This window comes from Sciurus carolinensis, chromosome 9 (genome assembly GCF_902686445.1).
Source record: "Sciurus carolinensis chromosome 9, mSciCar1.2, whole genome shotgun sequence".
NCBI classification, from domain to species: Eukaryota; Metazoa; Chordata; class Mammalia; order Rodentia; family Sciuridae; genus Sciurus; species Sciurus carolinensis.
Window position 1 is genome coordinate 133,247,549 of NC_062221.1, and position 21,055 is coordinate 133,268,603.

The following is a 21,055-nucleotide window of genomic DNA, read 5'->3' on the forward strand; positions in this document are numbered from 1 at the left end:
ATTCTATGACAATGACAGATTCAATGACAATAGACAATGTCTATTCAATGACAAATTCTAATTGTATCATTTTACCAACTCGATAAATTTTCAATACAGTTTCTAGAATTTTTCTGTAACAGGGTATCATTTATCTTGTATAGTTTTTAGGTAATCAGTGTTAGGGTACTTTCTGCCTTCTCATTTACTTGAGACTTCAAGCCACTGTCTCTAATTATTTTTAGATAAATTTTAATCAGTACACTATATAAAGTTGAAATACTATTTAGCCTTCAAAAAAGAAGGACATCCTGTCATTTGGGACAGATTGATCAAACTGAAGAAGGTTATGTTAAGTGCATAAGCGCGGTAAGCCAACCACAGAAAGATTAATACTGCAGTCTTAACTCCTGTGGAGCTTAAGAACGCTGAGCTCTTAGAGGTAGAGAGTAGCAGGGTGGTTAGCAGAGGAGGGACTAGGGATTAGGCGCTGTTGACCAAAGGATACCTACCAGATTTCAGTTAGAAAGAAGCTCAGCTGGGTGTGGTGGCTCCTGGCTCCAAAATGAAGGATAGTAGAGTGAATGCCTCTGTTGATTGAAACCTCTTATGACCAATCTTATTATTTTTTTTCTTAAAAAATGCCGTCAGGGGCTGGGCTGTGGCTTAGTGGTAGAGGGCTTGCCTAGCGTGTGTGAGACTCTGGGTTCGATTCTCAGCACCACATATACATAAATAAATAAAAATACAAGGTCCATCAACAACTGAAAAATATTTTTTAAAATGCCCTCAGTGGGGCAGTGCCCTGAGCAAGCCCTCTCTTGTGCTGTTCTTGGGCAGACGCCGTGAGTCGCACAGATGCCAAGGCAGGTTTCCTGAACAGCATGGGCAGCTAGGGATCTTGGGCATCGTGGGCAACTCCGCAGACTTCGGGTTTACTTGAGGAGTCTCCTTTTAGAGCGGAGCCTCCTCCTTGTTGGAGGCAGTTCTGGAGGAGTAGGAGGGCGTGGGCTCGGGGCTCTGGCCGGGGGAGCTGCCCTGGCCTTTGCAGAGTCCAGGCAGGATCTTAATTTTTGCCCCTGCTGAAATCACCCCTCTCCTCTGTTGAAGGGCGTCTGTTCACATTGAACCTCCAGTAGTGAGTCCGCCTTGGTCTGCTAGGACCACCACACCCAACACCCCAGGCTGCGGGGACTGCACACAGACTTGACTTGTCTCTCGCGGTCCTGGAGGCCGGCTTCTCCTGAGGCCTCTCCGTAGCTTGCAGATGGTGTCTTCTTCGTGTGTCCTCAGAGTCGTCCCTCTGTGTGTCTGTGTCCTGATCCTGTTCTTAGGGACACCTGCCCACTTGAAGGCCTCATTGCATTTAATTGCCTTTTGAGGCCCTGTGACCATGTTCAGTCACACCCTGAGGTATTGGGACAGGGACTTCAGTGGGACATTTGCAGGGAACGTGATTCAGCCCATAACCGGGGCTGGGCAGGTGCACAGCGTCTCTGCACAGACCAGCTTTTTAAGAAGGCCCATTTCTGGTGGAAGCCCAGATGGTGTTTCATCACCCACCTGATGGAAGTTAAAATGTCATTTCTTTAATCTCCTTCGTACCCAGGAGCGCCCTGGAGACCTTCCCTTCTTGCATGTGCAGTGGTGTGCTGACGCTGGCACCTTTGGGTCGGGCAGCCTTCCTGATGGTCCCTGCCCCCAGCTGTGCCTGCAGAGCTCTGCACGGGCTGCCTCATGGACGGCTGTGTCCTGCGGGCGCCCACACGCCTGCCTCTGAGGGTCCTGTGGCCGCGCCTACATCTTAGTGACTCCTGCCGCCACAGTACCTCCCCACTCGGGATCTGAGTGGGGGCTCGATACCACGTCCCACCCTGCAGGGTGCCTAGTTTCGTCCTGTCTTCTCACTCCTCGGCCCATCTGTCATGGTGTGGCTTCTCAGCATGGGGTTACTATTTTAGCCATTTGCCAGCAACCTTCTGGTGTCTCCGCGCCTGTGACCTTGAGGCTGTCAAACAGTTCAGTGCTAGGGTCACAGTGGCCTTCCGAGAAGGGGCCAAGTTGCAAGGATGCCGTTGACAGTCTGACTCTTGTCTCTTGAGTAGATCCTGTCCTGGAAGTACACACAGGATCCATTTATTTCTGGCAGCATCCTGATGTTCTTGGCAGCAGAACTGAGAAGATGCAGCTAAAAGTATGGCACCTCTAACCCCCTTCTAAGGACTGCGCAGTCCTGGTCTGCTGCAGTGACATTGGGGCTCAGAGGACCTGCTGGCTTCATTCCCTACCCCAGGCCATCTGAAAGGACCTGGGACTCTGCCAGGGCCTTGCTGGTGTGGGCCTCCTCGGCAGCCTCGTGCTAGCCACTCGGTCTGGGGTGGAGGTGGTTTTGGAAGAGCATTTCTCTTTGCTGAGAGGAATCGACTGCATTTCGATTCTTGGTAGCCAGAATAAAGTCTTATTTGTTTTGTGTTTGAGTAAAAGGACCTTTCTGCCTTTCTTCCTTTCCAGCCTGCTGGAGGGAAGCAGTCCAGGCTTGGACAGGTGAATTAATCCTCCACTGAGCTAACGACAGAAGCTCCTCTAGCGGAGTTGAGTTTATGAGTAAAGGAAATCCACTTACTTGTATAAATTCTGCTGAGAAAGTTATGCAGCTAGTGATTTCATGTCAGGCCTTGGTGTGGGAGATGGTATGGCTGAACTCCCCACCCCTCCCCCGCCAGATTCGTATGTTGCCGCCTTCACCCCCAGTGAGACTGTCTATGGAGGCCGGGTCTTCAGCAGGTAATTTAGGTTAATTGAGGTCATTAGGGTGGGGCTCTGAGCTGATACCACTGTGGCCTTATAAGGAGATGGAGAGACACTCCCTCCTTCCTTGCTCTGTCCCCCACCCCTTGTGAGGACACAAGTCAGGAGGAGAACTGAATCACCCGTCATTTGACCATGGACTTCAACCTCCAGGACTGGGAGAAGTGAACTTCTGTTGTTTAAGCCACACTGTCTGTGGTATTTCGTTATAGCAGCCTGAGTGGACTGACCCAGAAGGAACTAAGTTAAACGAGGCTTTTTCTGTCAAGACAGCTATTTGAACATGAATACTTGTTGTTATTCTAGCAGGTATTTAAGCCTAATACAGGCATTCCCATTTATTTATCTTTTAAAGTGTTCTTTCTTTCCCTTTTTTCTCCTTCCTATTTTCTTGACATAAATAAACTGCACACATTTGAAGTGTGTACTTTGGCGACTTGAGATTTGTGTATATCCGGGTGAAACTATCACCACAATCAAGATAACGAATGCATATCTGTCGCCCCCAGAAGTTTCCCCAGGCACTTTTGTAACCACTTACTCCCTCCTGGTCCCTAGACAAGCGCCAATCTGCTTCCTATCACTATAGATTCATTTGCGTTTTCTAAAATTCTATATAGACAAAGTCATTCTGGTCTGGCTTCTTTCCCTCAGCAAAGCTATTTTGAAAGCTGTCTGAGTTGTGGATGTTGATAGTTTTCTTTTGCTGCTGAGTAAGATCCATGGATATATATGGTTGGTTTATCCACTTCCCTGTTAATGGGTGCTTGGGTTGCATCCAGGGGGTGTAGATTTAATTTTTTAAGAAACTGCCAAACCTTTTCCCTAATGGCTGTATTGTTTTGCAATCCCAGCCATCGAGTCTGAGGCTGCAGCTCCTCCGTGTCCTCGCCCCCACTTGGTGTGGTCACATTGTTAACTTTAGCCACCTCAGTGGAGTGAGCCCCTCGCTGTGGCTCCTGCATTTCCTACATGACAGAGGACTAAGCAGTGAGCGCAGGTCACCGTGAATGTATTCTAGTCCCATAGACACTCATGGAGACGCAATCCAGGGTATATAGTAAAATATGGGAGGTGGCTCCATCAGTGGGGTGCAGTGTGGGGTGGCTGCGAAGGGTGCAGCAGCGATTGCAGGTTTCGGATGGAATAGACCTGTCATCCACTGGCGAGGAAACACAAGAAATGCTTGCATGACAGGCGGGGCAGAAGAGGCGGGAGAGATGCCGGGATTGTGTAGCATGGACAGAATCCAGAAGCCCTGTATGGTGGCACTAGCGTGTTTCCAGTTTTTCGCCATTCTGAAGAAAGCTGTAGAGAACATCTTTGTGCACATGCTGTTTTCGTCAAGGTAACTTGCTCTGATAGGTGGAAGCTAATTCACAATAAGGGGGGTGCCAGGGAAGAACAGAGTCACTTTATTTTAGGTAGAGGCCAGGGGAGGGAGGGGACACAGAAGAGGAAGGATAGGAGAGTGAAGCAGACATTATTACCCCATGTGCATGTGCGACTGCATGACCCATGTGATCCTGCAACATGCATGATGAGAGAGATGAGAGTTCACTCCATTTAGGTCTGATCTATCAGGAAGTGTAAGTGCATTCTACTGTCATGTACAACTAAGCAGAACAAATAAAATTTAAAATTTAAAGATAAATTGGCAGAGTGGAGTTGCTGTCAGTGGACCTACAGGTAAAGCTGTGGCCACAAGGGTCTTTTCTGGGCCTTATTTTGTCCACTGATCTGCCTGTAGGGACGCCAGGGACACAGCCTGTTAGCTGCTGTCCTTCACTGTGGCCGGTCAGCAGGACAGGCTCTTCCCCCACCTGCTCTTCTTCCATTTCTCTGGCATTTTCAGGCTGGGAACTTTAGAATCGCTGGCCAAGTGTTTTAAAAACGCAGAGCGGGGAGGTTTGTTGACCTTAGCTAACAGTTATAGATTACTCTGCGTGAAGAAGTGACATCTTTACCCAGGTGGGCCTTCCGCGTGGGAGTGTGGTGATTCTCTTCAGTTATTAAAAGGACTTACTTACGACCTAAGAATTTTGCCATTCTTCTCACACAAGTCCTTCCCGTTCCCCGGGTTATTAGGGATGTACTGTGCATGTGCCTTGCGGTCGTGACTGGGTTTATTGTCCTTGTGTGTCGTGGGGCAGTGCTGGGGCAGCCCAGGCCTCACACGGGCTAGGTGAGCACTGTGCCACTGACTGCACCCCAGCCCCGCTGTTTCAACCAGGGGCGTGGAGGAAACCCATCAGGCTGTGGGATTGAGAAGCGATCACCTTAGTGAACACGTTCGTTTTCTTAGATTCTTTGAGTCCTTCAGGTAGACAGGTGCACCATCCACCACTACTACACTGTGTGTTTTGTCCTAATATTTTGCTAGTGTTTTCTGGAACAGAGTTAGATAATGATGATACCACCAACACACTAATGCTAGCTGCTGTAACAAGTCTAGAACCTCAGTGCTGTGTGAAAGCGTGCACGGTGAGGGGTTTGTGTTTTGTTTGTCCGTGGTGCTGAGTATGGAACCCAGGGCCTCGTGCCTGCTGGCAAGGGCTCCACCTCTGAGCTGCACCCCAGCCCCACAGCGATGTTTCCACAGGCCTTAATGGCACAAGCCACTTCCGCTCACATGCTCGGGGCACACTAGAAAGTATTCCCTGGCTGAGCAGACGGCCCAGCTATACCCCTCACTGCAGGAGAAGGGGCACAGGATGTGAGGGCAGGTCCCTGGCCTTGTCCCCACTGGCACATGCTAATAACTCGGAGAGGAAGGGCCTCTAGCGTCTCACCATCTCCTTAGCCCTCAGCCGCCCTCCGTCACGCATCTCCTTGAGGATCTGTCTAGTCCTTAGTTACTTCCTAGCTTTAATAGCTGCTTATCTTTATATAGCAAGACACGTATGTCACCCCATTACCTGCTCAGTGTGCAGGGGGTCGAAGTTTCTCTCAGCAGCGCAGTCCCGTCCTGACTGCTGCTCACATCTTGTGGTGATTGTGGACTCAAGCCAAGTTCTCCTCGTGCCCTGGAAGTAAAGGCACTGGAAGGTAATCTAATTCCCATATTCCCCCGGGTGAAGGAAGGTGCGCTGGGCTCAGGATTGGACCCCGGGGTTCACATTCAGACTTGCCCTTCCTTCCCAGCCTGGGGCAGACCCGCCGTTACCCCCAGCAGCCGGTCAGCCCGCCTCTTTCTTGCCAGTGGAACCCCGGTTATAGGCAGGGGTCAGGTAGCAGCATGCTCCCCGATGGTGACCCAGGTGATGTTGTGGTTCTGGGATGGAACCCTAATCTGTGTTCCTTGGCACAGACCAATTCAGACACGGTCCACGACCTGCTGTGACCCATGAGAGGTGGCAGGAAGGCTGCAGCTGGCCTCTGGAAGGGATTTCCTCTAATACAAAGAATTGTGAAAGGAACAGGCACTTGTGTTTTTTGTTGTTTTATTTTGTTTTGTTGGCTCTGTGTGGGTGCATGGGAATCCATTCCTGAACCCATGGCCATTGACAGGAAAAGACAGGCTACAAGTCAGCTCCCCTCTGGCAGCATGTCGGCACCTAAAACCTTGGTCCTTTTTAGGGCCCTTTGCACAAGCCAAAGACAACTGTGTGTGCCGGGGGCCAGGTCTCAGCTCAGCACAGGGGACATCCAGGGGTGCTGTCCTTTGCTCTAGGGGTTTATGAGCCCCGTGGGTTCTCTCTGCTGCATGCCAGTGTCACCCCTCCCTCACCCCATCGTAGCAGCCAGAAGTGTCTCCAGACATTGCCAGATGTCCCCATAGTAAACCACCCCAGCCAAGAACCTGCCCTGGACCTCTGGTCTCGTGAGCTCATAGGTTCCCTTCACTTAAACCTGTGCAGTGGGTAGTCTGCTCTGTAGCCCAGCATGTCCAGGACCCCGGGCTGCCCTCAGCCCATTGGAGCCGGAGCCCGTTTGCCTGTGGGCTCAGGTGGCATGCTGTCTGCTGATGGTGAAAGAACTCCTGTGCCCTCAGAAGCTGCAGCGCGTCCCGCGCCAGCCCCGCCCCTGCCGTCTGCTCTGGAGGGGCTGCTGCCGGGGTGGCTTTCACTGCACGGTTGCAGAGGTTTCCGAAGCAGAACCTTGGTTTCCACGAGGTCGTGTTCTCCAGCACGCTCTGTGCCGGCCTCGGTACTCTGCCTCTCTGTCCTGAGTGTCCCGGGACAGTTTTAGAGCTGCTGGTGTTTTGGAGAGGGGTCAGCTCTGGGTTTGCATTGATCTGGAGGAAGCCAGGCCTTCTCGCCTTTGTCACATTTCCTGTGCATTCTTAACGGTCCCTTCCCACCCAGCCACAAAGCCACTGCTCCTGTGCAGATGGCTTGTTCGTGGGACAGGGAAGCAGAGGGAAAGCATAGAGGAGGAAAGCCACCATCAGGTCAGAGGACACGGGCAGGCTAGCCTGAGAATCGTGCCCTCCAGAGAGGAGGAGCTTGTGTGCTGGTGGGAACCAGCGCTTGGGAGGCCGTGTCCCCGTTCTCGGCAGCCATTCCGAAGCCATTGCGCCTCAGCGCTTAGGACTGGGTGTGTGTGCAGCTCCCGAGAGCTCTGGAGAGCCAGTCCCACTCTGGTCTCCTGGGTGTGACTTTTGAAGAACATTGACCCCTACCAGTCGAGCTTTTGGAACTGAAGCCTGTTTGGGATTTGCAATGAGGCAGTTCCTCAGATGTTCGTTCTTCTCTCTCAGCTCTAACTTGAGCAGGTTGTTGGGCTGTTACTGTGTCATCTGCATGTGGATTATAATATGTTTAAGCAGCAGAAAGACGACATTTCCAGGCACACATCTAATGCCGTTCTTCCGTTAGGTCTCTGGCATGCAATTATAAATATCAGAGTCTTTGCTGGTCAAGATGGCACATGCCTATTATCCCAGCTACTAGGGAGGCTGAGGCAGAAGGATCTTAAGTCCAAGGCCAGTCTCAGCAATTCAGCAAGACCCTGTCTCAAAATCTAAAAAATAAAGGGCTGGGAGCTTAAGCCCCCAAGTCCAATCCCATTGTGTGTGTGTGTGTGTGTGTGTGTGTGTGTGTCTCTGTCTCTTGCTCTCTGACCCACACACCACACACACATAAAGTAAGAATTCCAGTGCTTTCTGTGTGGCCTGTGTTCTGAGGTTTAGCCTGGGTTCTGAAGGGGGTGTGTGTCCCATATCTTCACGCTCTTTTCCTTGATTTCCTACAAAATTTGGTTGCCTCAACCTCCTCCCACCAGTTTTTACCACTTCTGAGCCTCCTGGGTGTTAACCCCCCAAAATAGTGTGGTTTCCTATGTGAGCCCCTGTAATGTGCTTGTCACCCCTGACTTTGCAAACCTACGACCCTCTGACGTCAGTGCCGTTCACCCATTTTACTGATGAAGAAACAAGAGCTCAGTGGCTTGCTTGAGGTTTCAGAAATGGACGGCATTTCTGCCCTTCAGCTGGGTCATCGTCTGCAGGAGTCCCCGCTCTGAGGATGGAGTGTGGCAGGAGTCAGGGAAGGACGTGTGGTGCTATTGAAGAAAAAAAGGGGAGTCTGGAATCAGGGGGAGGAGCACACAGCATCGCAGCCATCCGACTTCTTTGTGGGGAGGTGGGACGATAGGGGTTAGTGGTGATGTTGAGTGGCGTTAGGGATCTAAATAGAATAAACTCAGAAGGGGACAAGCAGAGCCGTATGCTGTGGCCTGTCTGTGGTGAGTAGCAGTGTGGTAGTCACATTGTTTTAAGAAGTCATTCTCTACCATTTGACCCAGTTATCCCACTCCTTGGCCTATACCCAAAGGACTTAAAGTCAGCATATTACAGAGATACAGCCACATCAATGTTCATAGCTGCTCAGTTCACAATAGCCAGATTGTGGAACCAACCTAGATGTCCTTCAATTGATAAATGGATAAAGAAACTGTGGTATATATATACAATGGAATATTACTCAGCCATAAAGAATGATAAAATTATGGCATTTGCAGGCAAATGGATGAAACTGGAGAATATCATGCTAAGTGAGATAAGCCAATCTCAAAAACCCAAAGGACGCATGATATCGCTAATAAGTGGATGATGACACATAATGGGGGGTGGGAGGGGTTAGTGTTAGGGTCAGGGAGGGGGGCAAGAATGGAGGAAGGAAGGACTGTATGGAGGGAAAAGAGGGGTGGGAGGGGTGGGGGGAAGGGGAAAAAATAACAGAATGAATCAAACAACATTACCCTATGTAAATTTATGATTACACAAATGGTATGCCTTTACGCCATGTACAAACAGAGAAACAACATGTATCCCATTTGTTTACAATAATTAAAAAAAAAAAAAAAAAGTCATTCTCTGATCTCTGTTGACACCCAGGTCATCTTAACCAAGAGATTGGGAGCATCCTGTGTGGTTGGAGGGCCTCTTGCTCATGACTCCCTTGGGTGCATGTGGGGAGCTTGTGGTTGTGTGTGCATAAGAGTGTACACATGTGGCTTGTGTATGCACGTGGGGGTCATGTAGTTGTGTGTGCATGAGGGTGCACATGTGTGGCATATGTATGCATGTGGGCACTTGTGTGTGCATGTGTGCATGGGGGTGCACATGTGTGGCCTGTGTATACACGTGGGGGCATGTGTGTGTGCGTGGGGGTGCACATATGTGGCATGTGTATGCACATGGGGGCATGTGTGTGTGTGCATGGGGTGCACATGTGTGACCTGTGTATGCACGTGGGGGCATGTGTGTGCATGGGAGTGCACATGTGTGACGTGTGTGTGCACGTGGGGTGTGTGCGCTTATGATGTGTGTGATATGCATGTGTGAGGGTTGTGTGGACTGCACATGTGGGTGTGTGTCATATCTGTGTGCGGTGTGTGCACATGTGTTGGTCTGTGGGTGTGAACGTGTGTGGCATCTGTTTGCATGTTGGTAGCTGTTGCTTACATCTGTAGTGTGGCTGTGTACTACTCATGTGTACATGTTGCTCATCAGCATGGGGAGTTGGGCATGTGGGGATGTATGTATACTTATGGGGGTGTCTGCATGTGTGCAGTGTTGGTGAGTGTGAACGTGTGTGTTGTGTGCTTGCATGTGGCAAGCCTATGCCTGTGGGGGTCTGCGTGTGTGTCTGCGCCTTCGGTATTGCCCCTGTAAGGCTGGGGAGTGTATGTGGCGTGCCTGCCTGTGTGCTCTCTCTCCTCTCTGGGACCAGCTGGTGAGTGGCTGTGAAGTGCTCAGGTGACCTGTGGCTCCTTGCCAGGGGGTGGAGGGTGGAGATGGAGCCCAGCCTGGCAGTCTGGTTCCGAGCTGCGATGTGCAAGCAGACCTTGGCAGTTCTGGGGCTGGTGCTCCCTCCCTGCAAGCCAGCTTGGGCAGGCGCGCAGAGGGGCGCCTTAAACCTCCAGACCAGTCCTGCCAGACTCACCTGCTGCCTCCACCTTCCCACCTACACCTTTGAAAGTCTTGGTCGCCTGTCCACGTAGTATCCTTCCCTGTCCCCCACCAGGAACGAGGCCTGCTCAGAAAGTGAGTCAGTGTTAGCTAGAGCAAGCCTAAGCAAAAAGGTAAAGGGATTCAAAGGAAATAAAATACTTTTAAGAAAAATTTCAAAGAAAAAACAAGTGTTCTAGTGTGTCTCTCAGCAGCGTGGAAGATGGAGGGAACCCGGGCGTCCAGTCCCTTACCTGTGGCTGTCCGGCAGCTGGGCTCTGTGAGCTGCAGATGGTAACTGCCCTGAGCTGGTAACTAGGGCTGGCTGGCTCTGAATGCAGCCCGGTGATGTTCCAGCGGGTGACCTTTTTGAGAAGGAAGCTCCTCATTTAAGTTCCAACAGTGTCACTCCCCCAGTTAAAGGTAACGTCACGGGACGCCTGTGGGATCTGGCTTCCTGACGTGGCTCCCAGGGGCCTTGCTCAGGCACCTGTTTCTCCAGTTCCTCTCTCACAGCCCCCACCCTCCCAACCCCCGAGATACCACCGTTCCGGGGCAGACCTGATGCTTGGGGCCGTGGGGCCTTGGCCTGCTACGATGTGGCAAGTCCTTGGCAATCCCTCATCACTCAGAGCCAGCTTTCCTTTGTAAAGGGCACTGCTGGTGTCCCTTGGCAAGGACATAGCGAGTGTTGAAGCCGGTACCACCGGTCAGGTCTGACTCACCGTGCCATCTCCCAGCTGGTCCATGGCGTGAAACGAACATCCTTATAAAGATGACCGACTTCCAGAGGGGAGCAGGCCAGTACCCTGTGCGAAGAACCAGTTCCTCATTTGCTTGAGGAGACAGACACATGCTTCCGAATGACTCACGTTCCCTTCCGGCTCTGGAACCACATCGCTGCTCTGTGCAGGAGCAGCCTGGACTCTGCTGGGAACTTTCAAAGGAAACATTTTAAAGGTGATTTTACAGGCTAAGTAAAGCATTTTTTAAATCAAATATAACTTTTCCTCCTCCCTACCCATATTGTTAAGTTATGTTTATTTAAAAACATTTGTAATTATGGTAAAGTACACATAACATGAAATCTACCATCTTAACCATTTTTACGTCTGATAAATTACCTTTCAAGTTCATTGTCTAGCCTTTTGAAAATTTCATTGTATTTCCTACATAGAAGAACCCTTCTAAATCAATTGGAGAGTCCTGGAGAATATCACACTGTCAGATTGTATGATGCCAAAGAAAACATAGATATTTTCTTGGGTGAAACAAAGTGAGATAACTTTTCTGGCCTTTAGAAATGAAGTTGAGATGTAGTTCAAGACTTCCCTATACCTTTTAAACACACACACACACACACACACACACACACACACACAGATTTTATTCTTGTATTTTGTAAGTATTTATTCACTTATTTGTTGGTGCTGGGGATCTAGCCCAGGGACTGTGTATGCTAAGCATGCACTCTGCCACTGAGCCTACAAATGTAATGAGGTAAAAAATATGGTAATTATATTTTAATTATAGTTCCAGAAATGCTTTTGGAATGGTACAGTTCCTGGGTGAAATAAGGAAGTTTAATTTCCTGTTTAATCGTAGCTTTTCCTTCCCATATAGCACTTTCAAAACGTGATTTTGAAAACATGGTCATTTTTCCTTCCAGGTTCATCTGTCTCTCTGAGACATTTGTTCTCTAGTTGTGGGGCATTTCTCATAAGCTACATATATTAAGCAGACTAGCCAGCCAGTTTGGTTTCTGGTTTTCTGAAAACCCCACCCAAACCATGAAACAGCCCTGCAAGTATTTGCTGAGCTTTTCTTGCTGGAGAAGATTCTTGCCAGAGCATGATGCCCAGATAGAGGCTGGAAAGAGACAGACAGGACAGCCCTCCTGTCTGTGCCAGGATGCCCCTCTTGGCAGCTCTTGGAGAGCTGGGGGTGGGTGAGAATGAGGGCAAGTCTGGGAAGAGAGGCTGACTCTTCACGTGTGGCTCTGCTTAAGCCCAAGGGAGAAAAAAATCACCAAGATTGCACAAGAGGGCGGGCGCTCTTGCTTTGTCCAGCACAATGAATCAGGAGGACATTCTGGGAGTTGCCTGTGAACTGTGGCTTCCCTCATAACATCCCAGTGCTTCATAGTTTCTCTTTTTCTCAGCCAGGTTTCAAGGGTCATAATGTCAATCACGGGTACAGATGGGAGCTGGTGTGTCATTGGGCAAAGGGTGAAGAGGCAGAGAATAAGACCACACCCACCAGAACTTTAATAAGCAGAATTACTTATTCATTGAGAAGGAAACACACACACACACACACACACACACACACACACACACACGAGGAATCAGGAGTTTACGAGATCTCAGAGGCTAATTAGAAGTTGAAGCTCACTCTCAGGGGAGGCTGGACTGTGCCCACGGGTCTCTTGGGTTTGCTGTAGTACGTCCCCTGGCTAACTGGTCAGGAGGGAGTCTTCAGTTTGGTGTGGGAAAGGTCTGCTGTGCAGGTGACACACATGTTCATGTTCATGTAGCCTTAGCCAACATGAGCAATCCATGAAACAGAACCTTTAATTTTTAAAAAAATTGTAATAAAATATACATAATATAAAAGTTACCATGTCGACTTTTTTTTTTTAATTGAGACAGGATCTTCTTGTGTGGCCCAGGCTGGCTTTGAACTCCTGGGCTCAAGTGATCCTCCTGCCTCAGCCCCCCAGGTAACTGGGACTTCAGGTTCACACCACTGCACCCACCTTTTTTTTTTTTGGCGGTGCAGGGGATTGAACCCAGGGCCTTGTGCTTGTGAGGCACGCACTCTACCAACTGCGCCATACCCCCAGCCCTACCTTAACCAATTTTAAGTGTAGGTTCAGTGGCATCAAAGTACGTTGATACTTTGCAGATGTTTCCACCATCCATCTCCATTCATCTTCCCAAACTGAAACTTTAGACCCATTAAGTAATAATTCCTATTCTTCCCTTCCCCCAGACCTTGGCAGCCTCCTTTCTACTTCCTGTCTCTCTGAATTCAGCTACTCTAGGGACCTCAGCTAAGTGGAATCATACGATATTTGTTCTTCTATGTTTCCCTCACTTAGCACAGTGTCCTCGGGGCTCATCCAGGTTGTAGCCCGTGTCAGAACCTCCTTCCCGGTTAAGCCTGAGAACGTTGTGCTGTGTGTGTTCGTATTTTGTTGATCCCTTCATCCGTCAGGAGGAACCTGGCCTGTTTCTGCGTTTGCACTGTTGTGTTGTATTGCTGCCATGAACATGGGGGTGCACACATTTGTACATGGGATTGTTGATCTTGAGCTTGTGACACTTTGATAAGCAAGTGAATGGTCAGCCTTTGTGGGAGTCAGCACAGTGTCCTCCACGGTGGCTGCGTGGTCACAGCCATCAGTGTGGGTCCTCCCTGGCAGGGGCTGCTCCTCCTGGAACACCTTCCTTACTGAAGCAGCAGCAGCAGAGACCAAGTGCCGTCTCTCCTTACAAGAGGAGCATGGAGTCCCCAGGGTCTGTAGAGAAGTGTCCTCGGAAGAGAATGTGGCCGGCCATGTAGGCCAGGAGCCTCAACTCCTTTCCAAAGGCACTAGAGGCAACAGCTCATGAGCAGAGGAACTTCTGAATCAGGGGATCTGACCAAAGAAACTGGAGCAGTGGGGGACCCCCGTGGAGCTCAGAGCTGTAGCGTGGGGTCCGGGGGGCTACCTGACTGGATGACTCGTTCTTTGAAAGTAAGAGAAGTCCTCCTACTGCATCCAAAGGATGAGCCGCAGCTCTCGCTGTCCATGGGACGTGCATCCTCCCTTTGTCCAGCATATCCACACAGCTCTGTCCACTTGTTCGTCTGTTAGGAGCCTTCCGGAATGTCGGGTTGCCACTGGGGTCTGACAGCAGCCCTGGTGCAGCACCGCCTGCCTGCCCTGCACCCCTGTTCACGTCACCAGGTGGACCGTCATCCAGTCTGCACAGGAAGAGCCAGTGCAGTGTAGTGAGGTGCTTAGGAGGCCGCGTTCACATAACGTCTAGGGCATGGTCCTGCTTTAACTGTTCTAGAACTGTCTTCAGTGCTGACTATAAGTTAAACTTCATTACAGATGTGTATGTATAAGCAAAAACATACTCTGTGAGGGCTCAGTATCATCCATGGTTCCGGACATCCGTGGGGTGGCTTGGGACATCTCGCCATGCAGTGGGAGGGACCCTTCTTACTGTATCGTAGAAGAGGTGTACTAGGACAGGGTGCTCATGCCGTGGCAACAGGCAAGCCCCGAATCTCAGATTCTTTTTTTTTTTTTTTTTTCCTGCTGTTCTGAGGCTGGGCGTGTGCACAGTAGGCATGTTCTCTACCACTGAGCCACATGACTTTTACACCTGGCGACTTCTGGCTCACTGGCTCAGAGGGTGGTTTCCGGCTCTAGTTTCTCAGGATCCAGGCTGGGAGGGGCTTCACCTCAGTCCTTTTTTTTTTTTTTTTTTTGGTTCTGGAGATCCACCCCAGGGGCGCTTTGCCACTGAGCCACATTCCCGGCCTTTTTGATTTTCTGTTTTGAGACAGGATCTCACTAAGTTACTTAGCGCCTCTATAAGTTGCTGAGGCTGGCTTTGAACTTGCGATCCTTCTGTCTCAGCCTCCCAAGCCACTGGGGTCACGCCTGTTTCTTGATCTTAGAGGTGGGCAGAAGGACCCGACAAGCTTGTTGGTTTTCAAAGCCTGTGCCAGAGTCGACTCCCACAGTGCCACTCATCTTATTGGCTCCAGTAAGTCCTGTTGCCATCCTGGGATCAAAGGGCAGAATAATGGGATCCTTCTTTGCACAGACTGAGGAGAGCAAATACCCATGAATCCCAAATGCCATCTGAGGGATGGACATCTGTGGCACCAGAAATAGCAGAAGTCCTTAGACCACACAGAGAAAAAATGAGATCAGAGAAAACTGTCTTATCCAAAATAACTGTTCCAGGGAAGACAGCCCTGAGCCCTCCTGCTCTGCACACGCCCCGCAAGCCAGCAGCGGGAGAAGTGGCTCTCAGCGTGTCCCCTGGGCTGGCCAGGAGCCATTCTTGCTGCTGCAGGGTGAGGGCTCCTGGCCCTCCTGCCGGCCTTTCTCATGTATGAAAATGTCCCTCGTGAAAGTACTGTTCCCGTTCGGTGCCCTGTGTGCTTCCTATCTGCGGATCTCTGTCTGTTCTCATCTTCTGTTACGGTTTGTGACTTGAGTGGCCTCCTCAATTCTTTTTTTTTTTTTTTTTTTTCATAAGCACATTATTTAAATTATTTTGTTGGTTTTCCCATTGTTTAAGGTATTAGACTTTTCATAAATGCTCTTGATGATTGAGCCGTGGAGCACTCTACCAATGAGCTATAGCCCCTGCCCTTTTTTAATATTTTGAGGAGGAGTCTCACCAAGTTGCCCAGGCTGACCCTGAACTTGTGATCCTCCTGCCTCAGCCTCCTGAGTAGTTGGGATTATAGGCGTGCATCTGTATTTTTATTGAATTTGAGAGTTCAAGTAGGCCTCAGGCCTCAGATGACACATACCGCTTTCTGGCTCTTTCCTTTACCTCCTACACAACCTGAGTGTGTGCGTAGAGGAGGGACCATTTTCTTTGTAAGAAGACAGCTGTCATGGCTTGCAAGGCACGTGGCCCAGGGCAGCCATCCTGGCCCTGAGTGGAATGCGATAGCTCTGGCAAACCTTCCAGCCACTGCTTCGTGCGAGGCTCTGCAGGGGGCGCTGTAGACGGCAGAGATGGTGAGGGGATGCCGAACTGGGTCACGGCCAGAAAGGGGCAGGGTGGACAGGACAGGTGAGGAGCAGTGAGGGCCGGCAGGAGCTGGGGACTGCTGTGTGTGACGAAGGCTGGCACTGGGGTGTGGGGAACGTGAGCCGCACAGGCGGGAGCCTTGCTTGGCCCTCGGGAGCCGGAGTTCACCAGGGGCTTTCAGCAGCTCCTGGGGGAGAACGTGCTGGTGACGTGGGTTGCTCAGTACCGCATCAGACCCTGGACTAGGCCACGAGGGTGTCGAGGGTGTCGGGTGCTCCCAGCCGCAGGGCTCTGCCGGGAGAGCAGCTCTGACTCGCTCCTGCTTGGAACCTGGGGTCTTGGCATGGCACATCCTGCAGGCTGCTCCTGCCACAGCCCTGGGCCCCACCCACGGCCGCCTCCCCCGAGATGCCATCGCTCATCCCAGCAGGGCGGTGGCGTGTTTCTCCTGTGGACACAGGCCCTCCCAGGACCGCCCCAGCCGGTGTAGATGGCAGCAAGTGTGCCCCCCCGTGTGGGTGAGCCCCCACTTAGAGCCACATGGCTGGCAGCTGGGCAGAGCGAGGGAAGGCTCAGCCCTCTTCCTGTCCCTGAGCAAGGCACCAGGGCTTTCCTAGGGACAGGAGGTGTTGGCCCCCCATGGCCTGCACCCTGCTTTGTCTGGAGTGTAGCCTGGTTTCCCTGGAACTGGAGGCCACTCAGCCCTCGTCTGCACGTGGTGTCGCGGTGTGCCTGAGAGCTAGCTTGAGAGTGGCACGGTCACTCTGCTGCTTGCCTCCTTTCCAGCATTGGCTAGGGGCTTCCCAGCCACCTGTGGTCCCAGAGCTGACTTATGGCCCTTCCTGGGCACTCTGTGTGCAGGCCCCTGGTCCTGTGTGTCTGCTTTAGAGCCACACCGTGGTCTCCTGACCTCAGCAGATTGACTGCATTGCCAAAATCACTGCTGCCTTAGTCACATGCTTCTCATTTTGTAGGCTCTCCAGAGCAACCTGAAGTATTCCTTGTTGCCAAGACGCCTCATCATCAGCAAGAGGTTAGCTCAGTGTTTGCACCCTGCCCTGCCCAGCGGAGTCCACTTGAAAGCTCTGGAAACCTACGAGATTATCTTCAAAATCGTGGGGACCAAATGGCTGGCCAAGGACTTGTTCTTGTACAGGTACAGTTGCTTCTCGGCCACAGGACGTCGTGACCTGAGCAGTCCATCTTTCAGTTCACAGGATTACTACGTGACAAGCAGAATGTGCGTGGGGGAGGGGGCATGTGCACAGGGCTAAAGCCATCCATGGGAGATGACTGCAGGTCACCTCCTGGCCTCTGTGGCCAGACTCTACGTGTGTTTTAAGAAGAACATGAATATGCACACAGCTTAGTTGCCTGCTCTTTTCTTAGCAATATCTGGTGACGATCTCGGGTCCAATGTGCATCTCATCCCCACTTCAAATGGCAGTCTTTTCTTGAAGACTTCCTTGTTGCTGCATGCAGTGGTGCACACCTATGATCCCAGCAGCTCAGGAGGCTGAGGCAGGAGGATTGTGAATTCAAAGCCAGCCTCAGCAACTTAGCGAGTCTCTAAATAAAATATTAAAAAAGGACTGGGATGCAGCTAAGTGATTAAGTGCCCCTGGGTTCAATATGCACTATAAATAAATAAAGTAAAACTCCCTTCTGAGGCTGGGGATGCAGCTCAGATAGTGCTTGCCTAGCATGTGCATGGCCTTGGGTTTCATCCCCAGCAGCTTCTGACCAGTGCCTGATCATCCCCCACCCTCCCTTTCCTTCTTCCCCAAAGCTGCGGTTTATTCCCACTCCTGGCCAACGCTGCGATGTCGGTGCGGCCGGTTCTGCTCGGCCTGTATGAGAAGTACTTCCTCCCGCTGCAGAAGCTGCTCCTGCCCAGTCTCCAGGCCTTCCTCGTGGGCCTGCTGCCGGGCCTGGAGGAGGGCTCCGAGATCTACGACAGGTGGGTGACTCGCTTGGCCCGTCCAGGCCCGGTTACTGTATGGGAGACGGGAAGAGAAGCACCAAAACGCACGCAGCGCTGGGGGCGCAGTGGGAAGGCCGTGTTGGCGCTTCTCTGCGTTCTTTGGTTTCCTGCCACCCTCTCCGCGTCTGCACAAGAGGGGACGTCCCAAGCAAAGCGAGGGGACCTAGACCTGGAGAAACACAGGGCTTAGTGAGGGTGGTGTGTCTCACCCCGTCCCAAAGGCACCAGTTGTCACACTAGAACTGGGGAAGGCACGCTGGGCCACCTCTGAGAAGGAAGCAAGCACCTCCTCGCGGGCTCCTGAGCTCTGAGCCCCGCCTCCGTTCATGGTGAGGTTGGGAAGATGGGTGGGCCAGGTGCACGGCACGAGTGGCAGAGCCAGGGTTCTAAGCCAGTGTCCCACGGTGTTCCAAAGGCTTTCTTTCAGCTCCGGTTCACAGAGCGCAGGGCTTGAAATGTGGAGCAGACTCTCTCGACCGGTGTCACCACACCTCAGAGACCTGCAAAGACGTGAGCACAAGTTCACAAGGTTTTCTTGTTGCTGCGTAGGAGTCGGGGAGGGCCTGTGTCCATTCAGACTGTTGGAGTCCATGCAGGGTCCTCTTTCTGAGGATCATGAGGAACATGCTTCCAGCCCGCTCCCTCCTGAGAGCCGCTGCACTGGGCCCAGTCTGGGGCGCAGCAGCAGGGACTGGTGACCGAGCCTGAAAGTTTCCCTTTGGTTACATGGTGCTGCTTGCCTCCTCCTGTGCTGAGGCCTGAGCCTCCCACCCTGGCCTGTGGCATTGGCATGACTGGGAGCCGCAGGGGCTGGGGCGGAATGCAGGGATCCATCCAGGGCCCACTTGGAGTGTTCCTTCCCCTAAATTTGAGGAAACGCAGGAATCAGATGGCTTGAGGTACTGTGGCCAGGACTTGACAGAGCAGCTGGATTTGCTCTTCACCATTCCAAATTCATGCGGACCAGGTAGTTACTTCCCACTTCCCAGTGGAGAACCCAGGAGAATTGGTCTTGTTGCCATTTTAATCCTGGCACCCTGAGCTGCAGCTAGCATGTAGTAAGGCTTGGGGTTCTGTGTCGAGTTATGAGTGGTCAAGGCCGCGTTGGAGCAGCAGGAGTCGTGCCTCTTGACATCTAGTCTCAGGCTCTTTCCAGAAGTTCGGCTGCATTCCTGTTCTGACAACAGATGTGTGGCTATACCTGTGTGTGTGCATGCAGTGCATGTATGTTTTCTTTCATCATCTTTTTTTTTTGGGTGCTGGGGATCGAACCCAGGGCCTTGTGCTTACAAGGCAAGCACTCTACCAACTGAGCTATCTCCCCGGCCCCCTTTTTTCATCATCTGATAGAGGAACACATTAATTCCCCAAATGTATTGCCATGTTTTAAATCTATAATTGTGAATCACACTAGAAGTATGTATTAGCTTTTCGTTGCTGTGACAAAAATACCTGACAGAAATCAACTTAAAGGAGGAAAGATTAATGGCTCCATTACCACGGTCTTGTGCTGAGGCAAAGAGGATAGGTAGACAGAGCTGCTCTCTTGTGAGTGCCGGGAAGCAGAGAGAGAGAATGAGAGAGAGCCAGGAAGGGGCCAGGGACGAGACGTACCCTTCCAGGGCACACCCCCGGTGTCCTCTACCTCCTGCAGTTTCCATTGCCGCCCAGCAATGCCACGAAACTGTGACTCGTCAGTAGGTCAGACCACGGATGGGTCAGAGTCCTCCTGATCCAGTCACCTCCCAGGGCCCACGCGTTACTGCACTGGGGTCCAGAGCCTGTGGGGGACATTCCAGCTCCGAGCAGTAGCAATTGTAAATACAGTGTTTTCCTTTGTTCTCATGGTTAATAAATGAGGGTTCACTTGAACAGAGGTTAGAGTCGCCTAACGTAGATGGATTTTTCCATTGTTATTTCTTGACATTGAACCAAGAGCTGAGTAGCTGCGTGAATCACTGAATAGATTTAGCTGTCACAGAACACCAAGCCCAGGATCTGTCACTCCCAGGAGTTATTGGTCATCAGCTTTTCAAGGCAGACAGTGGTCAAAGGCTGTGGCTGCCGAGTGGGAGGGCCGCAGGCACTGGCAGCTCCATTTTAGCCTGAGGCAGTTTGCCCACATTTCCTGAAGTGCTTAGGAACTGAGTTAAACACCCAGCAGCCCTGGTGTAACCAGAAAAGGGAGGGTGTGGGGGTCACGTGTGCATGCAAGAGGCGAGTTAGGCTGGGGCCACCCACAAGCGTCCTGCGAGCGGAGACTGTTCCTGGTTCGCCCTTTCTAGTGAACCATAAGAAATGGAAATCGTGGCTGGCATTAGGCAGTGTTATTCTCCCTGGTTTCTTACCTCTAGAGCCTTACGTACTGTCAACACCTGGCCAGAAATCCTTTTTAAAGCGCTATGAGCTATTTTGCTGTCCTAACTAAAACAAGACAGGTAGGGAGAACTACTAATACTAAGAGGAGTTTTCCTCTGTGGAGACAGGACAGGCGAGTGTCTTAAATGGTTTGTAAGGAAGCAGGGACCACCTTGGTTGACATTGCCATTCAGATCAGAAGTTCTCCACCTAGGGACGATGTCCCCTCCCTCAGGCTCCTTTGGCAATATCTAGAGATGCTTCTGTCTGTCACCCTGGGTGGGTGGAGACCAGGTGCCCGTGTACCCTGCTGCGCACGCAGCTTCCCCACTCCTGCCGCACACACGCTAGCCCACAGCACCCGGTATTCAGACAAGCCCTGATTCATTCATTTCCTTTTTTGAGATAGGATCTCACTGTGTTGCCCAGGATGGTCTCAAACTCCTGGGTTCAAGCGATCCTCCTGCCTCGGCCTCCTAGGTAGCTGTGCCAGCTGAGAAACCCTGACTAAGTGATCAAGCCTTTCCCTGTGTCTGACCCGTGCTTCACAACGTGGGGCACTGGTGTCACCGAGCTGCGTGCTTGGTGGCAGATGACCACACGGAAGCTGTGCGTGATGGTGTGGTCCCCGTGGCTATCCCCTGGACAGGTGGCTGCCCAAGCTGTGCAGTGCCATTCCCAGGCCATCGCCGTCCTCACATTGAGTGGAGGTCAGTACCACTCGGCTGTGTCTGCGGGAGGCACTGGACGTCG

General features: G+C 51.5%; 1 protein-coding gene across 3 annotated transcripts in view; it reads left to right on the plus strand.

The window, feature by feature from the left end:
* Dop1b (DOP1 leucine zipper like protein B) overlaps positions 1 to 21,055 on the plus strand; it is a 112,803-nt gene that overhangs the window by 13,084 nt on the left and 78,664 nt on the right. For all 3 annotated transcript variants that reach the window (XR_007110173.1, XM_047563824.1, XM_047563825.1), the window contains exons 3-4: positions 16,935 to 17,116; positions 17,750 to 17,920. Coding sequence is in view for 2 of the 3 variants with exons in the window: in XM_047563824.1 (XP_047419780.1) it covers positions 16,935 to 17,116; positions 17,750 to 17,920 (353 nt within the window). In the remaining variant the exon portion in view is untranslated. The remainder of the gene's footprint in view (positions 1 to 16,934; positions 17,117 to 17,749; positions 17,921 to 21,055) is intronic.